Here is a 19,183-nt window from a genome sequence, read left to right as displayed (position 1 = left end):
CTTGTTTCAGCAATAATAATAATGATAATGATAATGACAATAATATACATTTAATGCAGCAATATTTCAACACTTACCTTCGCACAGGTCTAAAGCATTTTTATTGGTTGATCCGCCCTGATGCGACAAGAAATCCCACTATATGATTGGTTGTCGTGACCTATCAATCGAGCCTGGAACCAGCTAACCAGCGAGCAGCCTCTGCGTTGCTAAGGTAAGTTAAACAGCTGCGTCAAGCTCAAAGCATCTGAGCCTGAAATCAGGTCTCATTGCCTTCAAAACAGAAGTGTAGATGCGGCGGTGTTATTCCCTGGTCAGAAGTCATATGCTGAACCATGTTAATTAAAGGAAAGCTTTTTTCACAGGTAATTGGAAGTCAGCATCCTGGAGGATTTGACTGCGCTTTGGGTTTTATTTGTACAATTAGGCTATTAAAATTACATTCCCAAACATTTGACTTTTTTGTTTGACTTTTTTAAATTTGTTTTGACTGTCCTATATCTTAAAAGATTTATTGTGTTAGTGATGACTGGTCCAGAAAACAGAAACAGTCTTAAGGAAAATGAAATGTGCACAAAGAGAGTTATAAACATAAAGAGCCGTCTACCTGGATGTCCTGTGGATAGGATTTTTTTAGGTTGTTTAAAAATGTTGGATTTACTGGCGATTAAACCACTTCCATAATTAACCTTACCTGTTAATAATTGACCAATTTGTTTCTTCATTGTGTTAAATTGCCTATAATAGAAACAAGTGTTCAGGGCTGCACTTCTGTTCGACAGAAGTTACATTAAAGTATTGCCAGTGAGCGTATTATATTGAAAGCTAGAGACGGAAGTGGCGCCGTGTGTTACAGCTAGCTTGCTGCTGGCTCTATAGCTGCTGCTGATGCTGTCACTTCATATGGCTCACACTGCTGCACAGCACCTGCTTAAAGCATAAAGAGATGTGGCAGCTCGAGGATTCACGACAGTGCTGCTTTTTATCAGGAGGCATTTCTGACGAATGCACAGTCACCATGTTACGGAATATGACAATAGATGGAGTCATTTGAAAGCCATGCGTTTTCTCCCACTGTTGGCAGGCAGGTATTTTCCTACAGCCAGGCGTCGTACTGGGAAAGCATCATTTCATTTGGCACTGCCGCTGGCTGCTGATTTAGCATGAATGCTAGCTAACTAATAGACAACATGCATGTTTATTTTTATGCGTTGAAGCAACGTTAACCGGCAACGTTAGAGGTTTTTTTTTAATGTCATGAATTGTCATTACCCGCCTCATGGGGGGCACACACACATCCCTGCATAAGTCACAACCTCCAGACAGAAACTCTGAAGTGATTGTTTCTTGTTAGCTTACATTTCCTAAACCGTTGTGGAAAGAAGCCGCGAGGACAGCTGACATTCTGAGAAACTACAGATTCATTTGCCGTCTTTGAAGTGTGGTGCAGGTTTTGTCCCGCGTTTTGGCTTGTAGGCAGGTAAAAGAAACTTCAGGTATGGACTGTCAGGTAGGATAAATAATGTGGAGCAGCTCTTCAGGACTGCCACAGCACACCGGCTTCGTGTTAACCCAGGCCAGTCCTCAGACCTGTCCGCTGCTCTCCACCACGGGGCATTAAAGCAGCCTCCACACACCCTTCCTCTGACTATGAGGACTTCGCTGTCCACCTTTTTGTCTCCAGCTGTGTAGTGTAAGCCGCCTGTCTGTCTGTCTGTGGAGGCTTTTTGAAGCAGCAGTGAAGCAGTCATGACAAGGCAGTTCTCCGGTCTGCCAGCCTTTCAGACAGAGGATGGACACAGACAGAAGTAACGCACAGTCCCATGTGCAGGATGTGTTAAAACCAGGGGTTCCCACACGTTTTCACACCAATAACCCCTGAATTACTCTACACACTCAGCAGACAGGATTTGATGAGACATTGCAACAGGGGACCTCATCTGAGCTTCTTGTGGATTACTGTCGGTGCTGTCATCTGGGACAGAGACACCTGTGATCACATTGTTCAACTGTACTAAAATCTAGTCAGTGAAATCAATCATTTACACATTTTTCTGGTCACAGATCCCCCTGGACCCCCCCCTCCCCACCTCTCCACCCCCGCCCCCCTCCCCGGACTCCACCTTGGGAGCCACAAGTTAAAGTTCTCTTCTTAGAGTTCTTGAAGCAGAGCAAAGTTGATTAAAACCCTTCCTGTTTTCCTCTAAGAGAGAACTTTTCGACCATGCACTGAAGACTGAACCGGAAGCCTTAGTGAGAGTCAAGTTTACATGGACTCAGCCATGCCTGTCAGAAAAAAAGGTGAGTGACTGTATGTGCCATACGTAACGAGAATTCCTCCAGCTTTCATCAAAGCATGTGAATACTTCATGTGCATGATAAGGATGCTGTAACATCACCAACAATTTGTGTGTCTACTGTTCATAACAGTTTAAACTCAAGGCTTGGCTGTAAAGCCTTTGGGTTTCCTTCAGCCTCAGAATATATACATTCACTATATGGTCAAAAGTTGTATATAAAAGTAATCATAAGTGATAGTGTACTTTTGGTCTGGTGAGGTTATTCATAGTGCTAGGCCACTCAGTTCCACTGAATAGAAAAAAAATCAATAATGGTCCTCCAACTTTGTGGCAACTGTTTGTGTTTGTTACCTTTACCTGTTTCAACATGACAATGCCTTGTGCACAAAGCCAGCTCCATAAAGAAATAGTTTTCCCAGTTTGTTGTGGAACTTGACTGACCCACACACACACTCCATCCAACACCTTTGGGATGAACTGGAACACAAACTGTGAGCCAGACCTTATCACCCAACATCAGCGTTGGAGCCAGGTTCCTACACCTAAAACCAGGTGTGGTGTTATGGAAGCAGATTAATGCCCATGGTTTTGAGATGTGATGTTCAACAATATGAGTGTAATGCTTTGGTGTCTGCATACTTTTGGCCATATTTTGTATATTATCCTGCCCTTCCTGATAAGTTGTGAGCGGGCACAGCTGTAGAGGAGCTACTCATTTTACTCATGTCTATAGTTACATACTTGTATGTTCTTAGGGCTGATGCACTTTTTGTTACACATCATAGTGAATATTGTCAAATAGATACAGAACCAATCAAAAGTTTGGACACACTTTCTCATGCAAGTGAATGAAAATAACATTTGACTGGTACTGTTTGTGAAGCATACATATATTATGATATGAAAAAATAACCAAGGAAACACCAAAGCCTGTCTTATCTGCCCCCTCCTCTGCAGACACAGCTCGAGCCTTGGGGCTTTTGGAGGAGTACTGCACTAAACTGAGGACACCAGAGGAGCAGCAGCTCAAGACTGCCATTCAGAGAGTGATGGGGATTTTCAAAAGCAACCTGTTTGAAGCTCTTCTTGGTGAGTCCGTGAAGCACAATAATCCATCAAGCAATTGGTATTTTCTGTCAAGTTTGTGGTTTTTAGAAAAAAAAAAAATTCAAAGCTGAGTCAGTTGCATTTTTACTGTCAATGAACAGACTCACCCATATCCACAGTTTCTCCCTCTATGGTGCTGAATCCAGTATGCTTCCACATAGTGCTTTTCCAATGATTTGGTGTCATGATGATCCAGTTAGCAAGACTCACTAGTGTCCTTTGTTTTACATGAATGAAGTGAACAACAGTAGGGTAACAGAGCAATTGTGCATTTTGCGCCCCCTGCTGCAGGTTATGGTAGGTTGTGTGTGCCCCACAAATGCCCAGCCCAATCAGAGTTTGTTTCTTCAAGTTTTGTTGTTTGTGTTTGGTCCAAAAAGGAAACAAATCGGGAGGTAGATGGCTTAACAGTTAGCAGCAGATCAGCAAAGTCAGCCCAGTGCTGCTTAAAAAAAGAAAGAGAAGGAAATTGATAATGTGAGCCTAATCGCATGAGCTTACTGTACTGTAACTCTCTACATTTTTATGATCCTACATTAGAAACAGTATGTATAGGCTGCACAAAAGCATTCTGGATGTTAGTCCATAATGTGCTATATTGCAGGCCTGACTGTAGAGTGCACGTGTGTAGCAGACAGCGGTCAAGCTTTAGGCTTCTGTTCAAGCGCTGTGGGTCAACCTCATGACCTCCATGCCACTTAAAGGCTTTGACCACCTTCCTCTGCGAGGGTCTGGAATCGTCATTTCCGAAACCTAAACCAACAACCAGGCCACGGACAGATCCCATCATATGCACTGGTGACAGAGATTAAAGGGAAGTCATAAAACAGTCCAACCTGGTATCAAAGCATGTAGACAAACCATACATTACTGTACATCAGATCTTTGCAAGGCTACTGTAGTCAAGCTGCTTCAAGTTGAAATAATTTTAATATACAGCCAAGCTTGGATTACACTACAGAAACACTGTGTCCATTGACCTTGTCCCTGTGCTAAAGAAGGTTTTCAGATTCATTCTGTGTGGAAGAAAGCAGTTAGAATGACTGAAAGTCCAATTTAAAAATGTTTGACTCCTATTTTAAAAGGCTACTAAAACTGTTGTAAACATTGGCCAGATATGAGTTGGTCTCTGGGTTCTGTCTCGACACACAAACCATTTGTTTATCAGCCTTTCAAATGAGAAATAAAGTAACATGCAAATCTGCATCTGCCCTGGTTTTTCCACCAGTTTGCAGGACAAAATGAGACTACTGTCCATTGTTCAACAGCATCAGTTCTCCACAACAACTACAACATTGAAGACCCACTTTGTACTCCACCCTTCAGTATGTTTGTCTGAAGCAATCCCTACATTGTCTGTCAGGAACCACAATCAGCATTACTATCAGTCAAACAGCAGTTGCATGGATCTGTATGTCTGAGGCACTGTCACGTTATCAGAGGCTGACCACTCAGCCTAAGAGTGATTTTAGGATTGACACACTGCAGCAAATATTGCAGCTGGGACTGAAGTAGCAGCTGAAATATTTGGCAGGAGTGAGACGTACAGTACAGTCCAGCAGCGGTCTGTCTGTGTAACCTAAGATGTAGACTGTGTCACTGTTTCAGTACTGTTTCAGTGAGGAAGTCTCTTTGTTCTCTGCTGGACTGTGCGCTGTGGTTAGACTGAGGATGACTGGAGATGATGAGGTTGTAACATGCACCAAATAGTGACAAGCAACATTCTAATTTACTTGTCAAAAAGACTGTGAACTCAGACAAGTCGTGAATTATAAATGAGCCATACTGGCCACACCAGCTGCCACATCTGGCACATCTGGCACATCTGTCACAGGGCGCTGCAAGGATCATTCAGATAGCTGAGCTCCACCCTGACTGGGTGACTCTACACTGTGGAGAGGCTGATGTTCCTCTACCATAGTCCTGGGCTCACCTCAGTAACAGTTCTCCATAGCCTTGCCCTTACATAACCCACAGCTTTCTATCATTTATATTACTCTAACTGCATTGTTTGTTTTATCATTACATAATCATATATGGCACGTGTTGTTTGATTTTGAAAAATTCTTGTTCACTTTGACTTGATTTTCATATGACTATAATATTGCCGCTGGCTCTATTAAGGGCTGCTCTGTAGTGCAGAAAAACACAGATGAAGTGCGGAGTTGTTTTCCACTAGTTAAATGCAGCGAGACTTGCTGTGAGACAATAAACCTTATTTAGATCTTGTCATGCTGGTCCATGTAGCATTATGTTGCAGAGTGACATCATTTCCTGTGACTTCAAGTTCACGTATTATGGTGTATGTGATGAAGCAGTGTGAGCTATGAATTGACTACAAAGTAAATGCAGGGAGGCAATCATTTTCTGCTTTTGGTTTAGACCAGGGAAACTAACCATACACTGTAAGAGCGAAAGCAGTCAGCCAGTACACCAGAGTAGATACTGTTATGTATCTATGAGTAGGAATTATTCCTTATAATTCTGTTCTGCTGTAGCACTAGGTCGGTGTCACAAAATACTATTGATAACAGTAAATGTAAAGGATAGGAACTGTCTGCTTGAATTGTTTCATGTCTTTAATAATTAAGTTTGCATGATGTTTTTGTCTTGCATGTAAGTACCACCAATGTATATCAGCCCACAGGCAGAAACCTCCAGTTAGCTGTATGTTTTTCACTTGTTTCGTCTGTTTTACTGGTTGATGCACTGTGCAGAGTATATTTCTGGACTTAGCAGCAGTTAAGAACAAACCACTCTTGTGCCCTGCTTTCAGCAGACCTGGAGAATTTTCTCCACATGGGATTACAAAATGATTTCTAATTAAGACAGAAGTTGAAGTTGAACCTCTCAGCTGCGTTTGGCTTTAAACCATCTGTTTATCTTTGGCATCCTTGCACACTGTTGCATATCTGTGAGAAACCATTTGCATGAGTCTCTCCCTTCCCTGTAATGCTTTCTCAATTTGTGTGATTTGTGACAGTCAACTAACTGCCTTCTGAAGCAGCCATGTTGAACTATACTTGATCTATCTCTGTAGAAATTGCAGACCTGGGCTAAGACTAGACCAGTACCTCCATGCTTGCTGGCTTTCCTGCATTCTCAAACAAATCCTTAGACCCTAATAACTCATTCAGAAGCCGACAGCCCAACTCTTCTGCAACCTCTTTAAATTCTTTCATGTAACTTATTACTTCTGCTCTCCACTAGCTTACCAGGCTGGTCAAATAAAATTCAAAACACTAGTGCTGAACAGACCATGATCCAATACTGGAATCTGGTTCCTGTATTTATAATTTTCCTGCAACAACCAGACTCTAGTTCAGCCTGACTCCCCTCCCTTCTGGTGTCCCAGTGGTGAAATGATCCTCACACCTCAGTCAGAACTGCTGGCTATGCTTGTTTTCTGAAAAACCGTGTCCTGACTCTGCCTGTACCCCCTGATTTCTCTTGACCCAACCCTAATGTGAATAAAAACTGAATCCTGCACTTCAAACCTCTGACTTGATCTCTTTTACATAACCAGGGTTTGTGTATCCTTAACACCTGCACTAGTCATCTCCTGATGGGAGGGACATTTTTAGTTTTCGTTTCTACACTTATTGCTTTTTTTAGCACTCCCAGTTATCTGACTGCTTACCACGTTGATGCTTGAGAAGTATTTTTAGTTTCATTTATTTTTTCACCATCTTACACTCAGCATAATGCACACTTCAGTGGATTTCAGGTGAGGGAAAATATGATTGTGCTTTTGCACACTATTAATTTGAACTCAGTCACCAGCTGTGCAGTAGCACACTAACAAAATGATCTACAATAACAGAAGTTGGCATCTTGGGTTTTTTGCATTGATTTTGTTTTTATTTCAGGATATTTTGAACATTTGTGCAGGCTTTGATATGCACTGTGCTGTATAGGACCTTTTCTTTACCTCAGCTCATCTATGTTGGTCAAATGTTCTGTAATATGTAATGCAACACTTGGGTGGCAATTATCAGTAGATGTAATATTTTATTTTGTATGTTGATTTGTTTTGCATTAAGTTGTTCTGTTTTAGTTCTACAGTTGTTTTAGCTTAACAGTGTAATTGTATTCTTGTATAAGTTGTTCCCCACCATGCATTCCTCTTTGATCTGTTTTTATCTGATAGGCTGTATCATCTCTGATGGGAAACTTATATATCTGCACAAGGAAAGATATTGGCACACAGCTTACATTAACACTAATCAAACCCCAAATAAACAAGGACCTGCATATATTAACAAATTGTTTCAAATTAGGTAATAATCCAAAATAAACATTTTCTCGATAGTAAATATTAACCATGTGGACAAACTCCATTAGGACATGTTTTTAATTTAATGTGTGGATTGCATTGTAATGTCTAATCTTTCTCTACGTGCACTTTGAATGCTTACATAATATCCTGCAACAGATGTTCTCCCTGAACACGCTCATATGTTGCACTCATAAAGCTATAGAGCACAAGCTGTCATTAGTAAAGTAATATTGATCAGTTTTCATGTCTGACCAAAACAGAGTGAGCAATTTGGTTAACTAGTTGTCAGTCAGTTAGAGTGTTGTTAAACATTACAAAGCTTTAGTGAGAATGGAGTGTTATACACACTCGTTGCCACTCACTAGGCAAAGATGGACACTGAACGTCTTACCAGTTCCTTTGGCAGTGATGAGGAACAATAGGTCTATGCAATGTAATCAAACACAGTTACAACTCTGCGATGGAATAAATGCCTCCTGAAATAGATGTAATCATCTTACAAAGCATTAGGTGCTGTCTAATCTGGCCAGTGGCATGGGCGCCCCAGCTAAACCCCATCACTGCAGAGTGGATCCATGTGTGGATTAACCCATTCATCATCCCCACTACTCCTCAGTCGCTCATCTGCACAGTTGAAGGACTTACTGATCTGCTTCCAGCTTCATACCTCCTCTGATTCAGAGGGAAATAACTGTTACTACAGCTGAGCCATACATTTCATCAGAATACTTTCAAATGTATTTTTTTTATAAGAGAAGACCTGCAGACCTAATGACATTCCCAACAGCTTCAGCTGCACTTTCTGTTTAGTTCTAATCAGCTGTTAGCATGCTAACATGCTAAACTAAGATGATGAACATAGTAAACATTATAGTTAGTTAGTTAGTTAGTTAGTTAGTTAGTTATTGTGTCATGCACATACAAGTCCCCAGTACATGCTAAACATCAGCATGTCAGCATTGTCATTGTGAGCATGTTGGCGTGCTGATGTTAGCAGTTAGCGCAAAGCAATACATGAACTGAATTACAGCCACATATTGAATGAGATGTCATGATGGTTGTAACATTTGTCTGGGATGTATTGTGCTTTTCTAGCATTCATACTTGAGCTTAGTACAGTATATCTGCTCTAGTGCTTTCTTCTGGTAGCTTAATTCTTGATTCCAATAAGGATTTTTTAAAGCATCATTTTGCTATTATTTTGCAATTAAGAAATGTCATAAGTTCATGTGATGTTTATATCATGGACAGTTAACACTGACTCAATTAAAATGACAGAACAGTGATGTATGGAGAAAACAGTGGAAAGTAAATAAAGTCTTAGTTTGGGAATAGAAAGCTATGCTTGAGCATTGCTCAATAGTGAGATTAAAATACAAACAAATTCATCATACATTGATCTGCTTTGATTGGATTTAATCCCTGTTGATTGTTGCAGATACATTTGACAGTGCTAGTGTAATATGTGATGTAAAAAGATTGCATCTGTTGGAGGTACTATGGAGTTTTAGGGGTTAAGCAAAGGACTGGGATAGCAATACAGAGCATTCAAGAACATACTGCAGTCATGAAACTTTATTATTTTTCTTCCACGGTTTGATTCATCATGAGATGGAGCATTGTAGAGACCTTAATTCTTTCACAGTTGACTGTGCTACTTCTCAACTCATATTGATGTAGATGCTGTCCTTAAAGGTCAGACTCAAACTTTTGGCAGCTTTAACTAGATAATGTTATACTGAATCCATTCTTTTCTGTTTCTTGCAAGGAGTCAGGACACCTGCTTGACAGCTGATTTACAGTCCCTCAGAACTGGTTCTTACAACATGCTGTCTGAGCACATCGGAAATCAAATGTGGTTATAGTTGTCATGAATGGCTTCACTCAAAGGTGAACGTCACAGAGAGGGGAGGAGATGAGACATATAATCACTGAAGAAAGAGATGAGGTATTGTTTAAATATGCAGATAACAGCACATATTTTAACAATAATGACAGCAGCAACACTACACGACCATGGGATACCAGGGTAATCAGGGTAACTTGGCTAAGATGGCTAGCATACATCCATGAGCAGTCTACACTTAAGTGGTGCACTGTCAAAATGTTCCGGGTGGAACTCAAGCGCTAGAGTTATTGTTCCAAACATTGGTGTAAGTCAATTATTCAACTATTTTGGCAGTAATTGTTTGGGTCACAGAGCATACATAACCAAAGAAAGTCGCGTACTGGACCGAACATCCTGAACCAAGCGGTTTTGGACGAAATACATGAACTGTTACACCCCTATCAAGTCCTGTACTTATACACAATTTTGAGGTACTTGCACTTTACTTGAGTATTTCTATTTGATGCTACTTTATACTTCCACTCCACTACATTTCAGAGGGAAATATTGTACTTTCTACTCCACTACATTTCTTTGACAGCTTTATTAGAATATTAGAAACACCATTTCTATTTCTAAACTATTTATTTAGTTTACATTGCATTTTAATTAGTCTCATATACTCTCAAGGTAAAAAGCTAGCAATCTAAATTCTGTTAGCTTTCTAGATAGCATTAGTCAAGTTCTTGCCAACTACTAAAATGTAAACTAGGCTGCATGTTACATGATATCATGTATCTTTGCTAACTAACTTTTTGGCTTACCATTCGCTATCATCAATCATTATTTATCATCATTCATCATTGTCTGCTCCACTTACCACTGACCTGCTTTCTTTTCTATTCCTCCCCTTTCTTTCTCTTTCTTTTTTCACTCCCAGACGGATAATTCCTTTCTATTTTGCATAGTCAATGCAAACAAACTTGAGCATCTGTGACCAGCTCCATGACTCACAGAGACACCAATGAGATGGGGCCCCTAGGGGAGTGGTGGTGGTGGTGGTGGGGGGGTTCCTAGCACTGATTGTCACTGTAATGGTACCGCAGTTAAGGGGGATTCCCACATTTTGAGACAGTGGGAGTCAGCCCTCGGGGGGCCCCTTAGCTGGGGGCCCTACACAGGCGCTTAGTTTGCTTACGCTTTGGGCTTGCTCTGATTAAAACAGTGTTTTTTTGGCTTTGACGTCTTACAAAAAGCAGTGTTTAGTCAGGGTCACATTTCAGATGTCTATGAGTTGTTAACAGCTCCACCAAAAAGTGATTTTTCCCTCTAAACTTCTCACATGGTTTCATTTCAATAAATGTTCAAATGATCCAATATTTCACCAACAATCAAAGATTAGAAAAAAACTGAAAACAGATTCGTGTATCAGAACTTTGTTTTTTCTTCTTTTCTCTCCCATTAATCTCATGATTAATGGGAGATTTATCTGGTGACCCTTTGGAGGGGCCCGACCCCTAGATTGGGAACCACTGGACTAAACTAGCTAACTGTATATAAAGTAGTTCAAACTAGCTCCACCTCCAGCAGCTTCAATAGTAACATGCTGCTCTAACACTAATGCTTAGTATTAATAATTTAATGATATATATATATATATATATATATATATATATATATATATGTATATTCAGTCAGAGGGACCAAACCACTACTTTTACTGCAATACTAACTGACTAACTACATCAAGCTGATAATACTTATGTTTTTTTATTGTAGGAGGATTTTTCATTTACTTTTACTTGTAATGGAGTATTTTTACATTGCTGTATTGGTACTTGTACTTAAATAAGGATCTGAGTACTTCGTCTACCACTGGACATCAATGCTTATACCTGTAGCTGTTATTATTTATTTTATTCACATTTTACTGGGCTGCTATGGAGAAATTCCTTTTTCTCTTCTTTTGCATGCACAGAAAATTGGCTGTGCTTATTTTGGCAGTAAATATTTAGCAGTATATTGACCTCACAGTGAAGCATATGTTCTCAAAGCTGTGCTGAAAGCTGTGTTTAATGATGAACACTCTGTGTGCAACCTGGTCTGCTTTTGTAGAATTTTGCAATACATTTTTAGGAAATTATATATTTTATAATATCATGCTTTGCATTTGTTCACACTGTGGCCCGCATGTCTGAATTACTTCCCCTTGGCGTTGCATTGTTGGGAATTATGTGTGAAACAATGTTACTTGCTGTGTCCCTCAAAAGATCTCCATCCCATGCATATAGTACTTTCAAACATATTTTTTACTGTAACATTCTCCTGACAATTGCTATGTACTTAAGCAGAATGACTATATTTTGTCTGAACTGCACTAAGTTTGTTATTTTCCTGCAGTATAAATTAATATCTAATCTGCATCATAGTCAACCTGTAACACACTCCAATGGCATATGCTCACCTGAATTGAAGGCTCAGGTGGGACTGAGAGGGTACTGATCTCAGAACTGTTGTCTGTCAATATGCCCCACAAAGATTTTTAATGAGCTCTCTCTGTCATTGTCTGATGAGCAAGGCTGGCCCGTCCTTTTAATAGGACATGATTCTCTCTCTGCTGTCTTAGAGGGAACCTTCCTAGGAGGCTTCATTTTCTTTAATCTACTCTCAGTGTTAATTGAATCTTTCCCAGGCAGACTGATAATACTAGTGGGAGTTTACATCGGGCTACAGTAATGCGTCTGAAAAAATGACAGTGTGTGCTTGTGTGTAGCCTTTAAGTTTGGTGTCTCCTGGTATATACTGTATTTACATAGTCTATATATGTTAGGTCCAAAAGTCTGAGTCTGCTAGTCAAGATACTTCTAATTTGCATTTGTTTAGAATGTAATGCTATTTTTTTCATTACAGATGACAATATCATTCATCATTTTTGATTTCCCAGGGGTGTTATTAACAGTCACTGACCAAAATGCCTCCGGACGCAATTGGATAGACCTACAACTAATCAGAGCAATGAAACATGTGACGTAGCGCTGAACAACAGAAAAATGGAAACAGACTTTCACTAAATCCTATTGAAACTTACTGTGTGTATTTTTACAGTAACTAACTGGCAGCAATTGACAAGTAACTTATTTTACAGTAACTTTTATTTTACATTAACTTACTATAATTTATTTTACAGTAAGTTACTTGTCAATTCCTGCCCGTTAGTTACTGTAAAATATAAATAAAGTAAACTTTCTGTAAAATACATTACAGTAAGTTTACTGTGTTAATATTTACAGTAGCAATATTGTAACTGTCAAATGAAACACAGTGATTTAATGATACTGTTATTAAAAATCACAGTAAGGAAATTGTACCTGTAAAATGAAACACAGCAATATAATGATACTACAGAAGTGTAATGCATTCACTTGAAAAAAAGGCCTGCTCTGAGGCCTCACCTCTTGCATTGACATCAAAACATGACTTTGATCCACTTAGCTCCATTTTCCATTTGTGAATGATCAGAAATCAAGCAAAATCCATCCACACGCAGGTACCATAATTAGTTCACACAGCCTTTTTAACAGCATCACTTGACAAGAAAAATTGTGTTCACTTCAACAAGTTTAATAAAAATGATCAACCAACAGGCAAATAGGTCAAATTTATTCCCTCTAAACTACCTATGGAAAACTAAACTATCCAACTTATCCTGGTCTTCTTTGCATACTAGTGGTGGGTACTTATGTACCTGTATACCGTTAGTCTTGAACCAGACAGTTTGTCTTAAAACAAGAATTACAGCAGTACTCTTGAGCCAATGGCTCCACCCACTTGATGACAGGAAAACAACAAATAGCTTAAAACAAAAAATACAACCACCAAACATGAATATACTGCTAAAGCCTAACAGGGGAATAGATCAATTCAAAAAAAGACCTGTTGTGTGTGTAGCCAACCTCAGTTCCAGTGGCTGTTATGAATGAACCATAGTTGCAAGCTGGGAATGAATGAATGTCATAGACTGGCGATGAATGAACTGTTGCACCCCAACAGTGTCAATCTGTGTGCTCCAATTTCCTTGTTTGAAGCATTTCAAAATGATCCCAGGAATCCAGCATCAATTAAACTTTTCTGTGGATCAACACTTCTGATACTTTTCTGTTGACGAATTGTTGGGGCTGACTGGCAAACAAAAAAAACCAAATAAGCTGCAGGAGGCTAAAAACGGATAAATGACGCACACACCAAAAGATTCAGTTCCACTTCTGAGGCTCTGTTTACCACTCTTTTATTTTCTATATTTCTATTCTACATTCTGTACACCATATTTATATCAGTTGAACACTGGCTGCAAGTTTAGTTACTTGAACAAGCCTCTGATGAGTAGATCAAACCCACCTGAGTATCATCTGAACGCATGCTTCAATGGAAGGGATACAACTTAAGGAAATCTGACATTTTGAACAAAGGAGTTAAGCTGGTCAATGCCACAAATTTGCTTAAATGTGATTGCTGACCTAGAAATAGTGCAGAATCTTAAATACTTCTTCATTTTACATGTCAACTTCTTGTGTTTTTAAATGTTTCTGAATCCTCCAACTTTCTGATTATTTCCAGGTTTATGTGATATAATTTATATATATGGGTTTTTTTTCTTCATCCACTTACACCCCTTTATTGCACCAGTTTGTGTTGACTTCCTCAACTCCCAGCTCACAGTTTTGCCAACTGTGACCATTATGTAACAAGATTAGTAACAGTCTGGACATACAGTTTTTACAGTTCTACAGTCTCTAGGAATGATAATATCAGTCTGACGGTCAGTCCACCACTTTGGTCTAGACTGAAATATCTCAACAACTGTTTGATGGATATCTTTGAGGAAATTTTACATATATCCAGCTGTTTGAAGTTTTTGGCCTTTAGTTAAACATCTCACCAATATTGGATGGATTGCCATGAAATGTAGTACACATATCCATGGTTCCACTTTCACTTTGTCCATTACTTTTGTTTATGACTAAATAGAAGCAAAACTACAAACATTCTCATCAGCCTCAGCTGTACTTTGTGTTTATTGCCAGTTGGCAAATGTTAACATGCTAAACTAAGATGGTGAACATGGTAAATATTATCCCTTCCCTCAGCATGTTAGCACTATCGTTGTGAACATATTTGCATGCTGACATTTATCTCTAAGCATCAGTATGCCTAAGTACAGAGCAGATAGCATTGCTGTAGACTCTAACTCCTCTTTAATTATGAGCCTAGCAAATGGCTGAGATGGCCATTTACAGCAACAGTGCACGTTCACTGTGCATAGATTTGTCTACATTAAATCTCTTTTATGGACAAAACCAGTGTGGAAAATTAGTAAAAAAACATTTTTCTTATAACATAATTATTATACATTTGTTATCAGTTTTGTCTGTGGTGGTGCAATGCTATACACAAAACCTCCTGTGGTATGAACCATTGTATTGACTTGTATTTAACTGCAAGAAAACTTAGTATTTCCTCCACAATTGGACACACGCTTTGAGCAGATGGTTGTAAGTGATGAATGACTGCAACTGTTATTGGTATCAGCCAAGATTTACATAGTCACCATATTGTCATTATTGTCCTAATAATGTCTAAAGAATGTCCAAATCAATAAATCCTGTATCATACTGATAAAATAATTTTAACAAATACACACTATAATAACATTAGATTTATCTCTTTTTTGTATAAATATTTTTGTTAAATTTCATGCCTTATAGCACTGGGTTTTGCTTACAATCTCTTACTAACCAAAACAATTTCATATTACTATCATATATAGATAATATATACATATCATAGCTTGATGTCAGGCTAACATGAACATTACATACATTCACATACATAAAACATAAATGTACATTCACACTTACAAGTATCAATATCAGTATCACATTCTTAATCTTTCTTTTGTATTTCTATAACACTGACATATTCAAATACAGTTCAAGATTTGGAAGTTTAAGACCTCCTTCTGTACCAAACTGTGACCAACAGTTACCTATAGTAAATAGTGTAACTGGACACGCTGAGGCTAAACTCATACCAATCCTCCAGTCATACCTTATAATCATAATGAGGTGAACTCTGCTATGGCTGCTTAATTGGCACATTTTATGTATGATTTAGTGTGACTCTTACTGTTCTATGCCATGTCAAAGGTTACAAGAATCACTGGTAGGTTTTAAGGGTTTCATGTGTACTTAACGGATTACAGGACTTCTCTGGAGCTTTAGATCAGATAGATCATCTGTTTGAGATGAGTCAGGGCACATAAAAATAATTTACTTCAGTTTATATCTATTCCCTCATTCTATCAATGCAGGCTTCTGTGTTAGTGTCATTTTTAACAAGATCACTTTTATATTGCCTGTACTAATGTTATCCAGTATAAATATATTTTAAACATACAGAATAACCCTTTTTAATATGGCTCAGTTGGATTTTTACTTGAGCATTTGTGTTATATCAACAATTCTCGATTTTCCTGTAGCAGCTGTGTTGTTCAGTTACTCAGTGGCCATGAATGAAACAGAGGTTGTTACTGATACATAGAGAAATACATTGAGATACATAGATACACAAAGAAATATCCTTGCTCTGTCAAGAATTGATGTAGAAAAGTCTGCCATCTAGTGGAGGGAGAGAGACTTTGACTGAATTATGTTAATGCATCTAGTATTAATGTTCTACCACCAGTGAACATGGCTGACTGTACAGTGAATGAAACATTTTGTATTTCATCTTGTTCATACACTGATAGTAGAAAGGCTTTTATGTACGTTTAGAACACATTCGCTTTGAAATCTTAACAACAAGCATCTCAACACCTGAACACTACATAAATCATTGCAGGTGTCATAAATCATCACAATTCTAACACTATTCAGAATTTAATCAAGCATTCTGGAGCATATTAATGTTAAAATCTCCACTGAAGATTTACCAATGTGAAACAATTAAAAATGACGTAAAGACACACATTTTAAGATTTCGATGTTGGATGCTGTCACCAAAATTTCAAGTATTGTTCCACCTTGCGAGAATCAATTAACTTTGTGTTGATTAAATAATATGCAGGATGATTGTTGGGGTACACATACAAGGACTGGGTCATACTTCAATATTACTATTTATAGACTTGTAGTGGAATTTGTTGACTTTATGAAGCTTTTGTGTTGCATGTGTGTTCCATTGAACAGCAGTTTGACTATTTTATATGTGATTCTGTGCATATTTGTGCAATGTTGCGATGTCTCAGTTACATGTATTTTTCAATACTGAGTTAACTCCTCACACAATGATTACAACAGCATTCAATATGGATCAAACTATGGATAACCTTTAATTGCTTTGCCACAAAATGCATTCAATTACCACATCTTTCAAATTACCTGAATTGTTTTCTCACTCACACTTATCCATCACTAAAACTCTGTTTCTGTGTATTTACAGTCCATTTTGCGTGTTTACATACTGTTTTAAAAACTATTACATTTATGTTCAAAAAGTTACTGTAAATGGACTGCACTTTGCTCCTATCTACTGCACCTATTTATTAAAAACATGCTCATTGGGCCATACAACACTGAGTGTCTCATTTCTCTCCTGGATGACCTCTGTGAAAGACTTGTGCAGGGTGAGGAAAGAGAGCGAGAGAGGACATATGAAGGACATAATGTGTAAATGTGGATGAGAACTCATGGCCAAATGCAGAAGACAGGGTTGACTAGTGCTACATATCTATATCTGTAGCCAACACATGCAGTAAAGAGATGCCATTCTTTTTGTTGTGATGGCATTGTGGTTTATGCAAAAAAAGACAAGAGTGATGCATATTGTAATGCTGTAGGTTGTCAGTGTTTTTAGGTCATTGTATTATGACTGACAAATTTTTTTGTTGGGAGTTTAATGTTGTCAGTGTTCTGGTACAGGAGTTGATCCTGAGATGTGTATGAAATGTTTTATCGATGGAGCATTTTGGATGTGAGTTAACTGTTGTGACATGTGTAACTCAATGTAATATCACAGTATTGCTTTGAACCATACCACTCAGCTCTAAAAGCTTAGAGCTTATGTGTACAACAATAATGTCACCCTGCCATCAAAGAAATGTTGCATCTATTCATTAAATGTGGCAGAATTGCCATGGTGACTACTGTATGAGGTCATATATTGCTGCAGAAACAAGTAACGTGCTAATGATGAAGACAGGTGTTGAAATGTCAAGCATTCCTACTTGTGCCCACACAACTCAATATCTCAGTGAAGTTTCAGGCTGCAGACAGATTTAAACACTGATCTACTATAAAACATCTGCACCTGAGTTTTATGTGCAGCCCTAAGGTAAGGTGGTGTCAGAGCTCCAGTAGAGGGAGCCAAAAGACTGGGTTTACTGATGTTTACCTCCAGCTTCATTGCTTAGTCTTTTTTCCTTTTGTCAGGAGTAGTGACAAGTACCACCACGTAAAGACAGTTTTTGAATTGTTTTAGCTTTGAGCAGTGTCCAGATTAAACCTCAGTGAACTCCGAAGCAGTTTTAATCATGATAGTGCAAGGCATAAATGTGATTTACCTGTGTAGCTGAATAATGTGTTACATAATACTGACTGGTGTGCATCTGGTGCACTGCATGATCGTCATAGCAAGAACTGATGCAGATCTCAGTACTTTATTATAGCACACTGTCGGCTAAGTTATTCCTCCCACACTTGTGAGGTCATTAACACACCCACACACTTAGCGGACCCTGCTGCAATGGACTGTGCCTTTCCTCAGCCTTGTGGCTGACCTCACAGGAAATTGCAGCAGCACACGCGTAAGAGCTGTATGTTACTGTTTTCAGACTCCCATCATGCTTGGGGCGGTGTGTAGGCATGGAATTAACATGAAGCTGTGGGTTATAATTAATCAATTACCGTATTCTCCTAATTTAATTTTGTACCAAATTATGCCATGATGTTTGGGGTTGTTTCTCAGTCAGGGATATCTGTGTGTAACTGCAGTGCATTTGTCATTACTAGATGTATGCAAGTAACATCAAAGTCAGTGCATGATAGAAATTAGGTTGTGAAGAACTAAACATGGACTAGATATGGGGTAGACCCATAAATTAGCAGATTGCTGAAGATATTGGTACTGGTGCATATGTTGGAAAATAAATAAAAATAGATTGCATAACAGAAATGGCAAAGATATGTTTTTTGGAACAGTGTCACTGTATGTCTACCAGAGTACTGACAAGCTTATTTTTCACCTGTGAAATGTTCGGCTCAGAGCATTGGTCACAAATCTTTCTGTATTTTATGTGACACAAGTTTTTAAAACTCAAATATAGTATTTACCTCAAAAATCCATTATTGTTTAGGCTATAGGGTGGAGTGGTATCAAATGTTCTTGGTCAATCATCACTTTGATGAAAATGATATCTGTAATCAATATATTACAGCATATGGCAAACTTAATCTTACATCATAGAGTTTTGAAACATAGTAAAATATCTGCAACACAGTTGCTGCAGTGACATCTAAAAGAGTACACCACTGATTTAACACTCAGCATGAAGGATCAAAGTTGATGCAGCAGAACCAGAAATACAGTTTTTTAAAAAGGTTCCATATATTCTTC

The 19,183-nt window shown here is 38.5% G+C and overlaps 1 protein-coding gene across 11 annotated transcripts in view; it reads left to right on the top strand.

Annotated features, from left to right (window-relative positions):
• The first annotated feature begins 106 nt into the window (after positions 1-106).
• dlg2 (discs, large homolog 2 (Drosophila)) overlaps positions 107-19,183 on the top strand; it is a 184,484-nt gene continuing 165,407 nt past the window's right edge. For 9 of the 11 annotated variants that reach the window (XM_042430968.1, XM_042430970.1, XM_042430969.1 and 6 more), the window contains exons 1-3: positions 866-2,024; positions 2,209-2,301; positions 3,258-3,389. In XM_042430968.1, coding sequence (XP_042286902.1) covers positions 2,271-2,301; positions 3,258-3,389 — 163 coding nt within the window. In that variant the 5' untranslated portion in view covers positions 866-2,024; positions 2,209-2,270. Of the gene's footprint in view, positions 215-865; positions 2,025-2,208; positions 2,302-3,257; positions 3,390-19,183 lie in introns of those variants that run through there. The other 2 variants (XM_042430966.1, XM_042430965.1) reach the window with 2 other exon arrangements.

This window comes from Thunnus maccoyii, chromosome 13, assembly GCF_910596095.1.
Source record: "Thunnus maccoyii chromosome 13, fThuMac1.1, whole genome shotgun sequence".
Taxonomy (NCBI): Eukaryota; Metazoa; Chordata; class Actinopteri; order Scombriformes; family Scombridae; genus Thunnus; species Thunnus maccoyii.
This window is presented reverse-complemented; position numbering and strand designations above follow the sequence as displayed.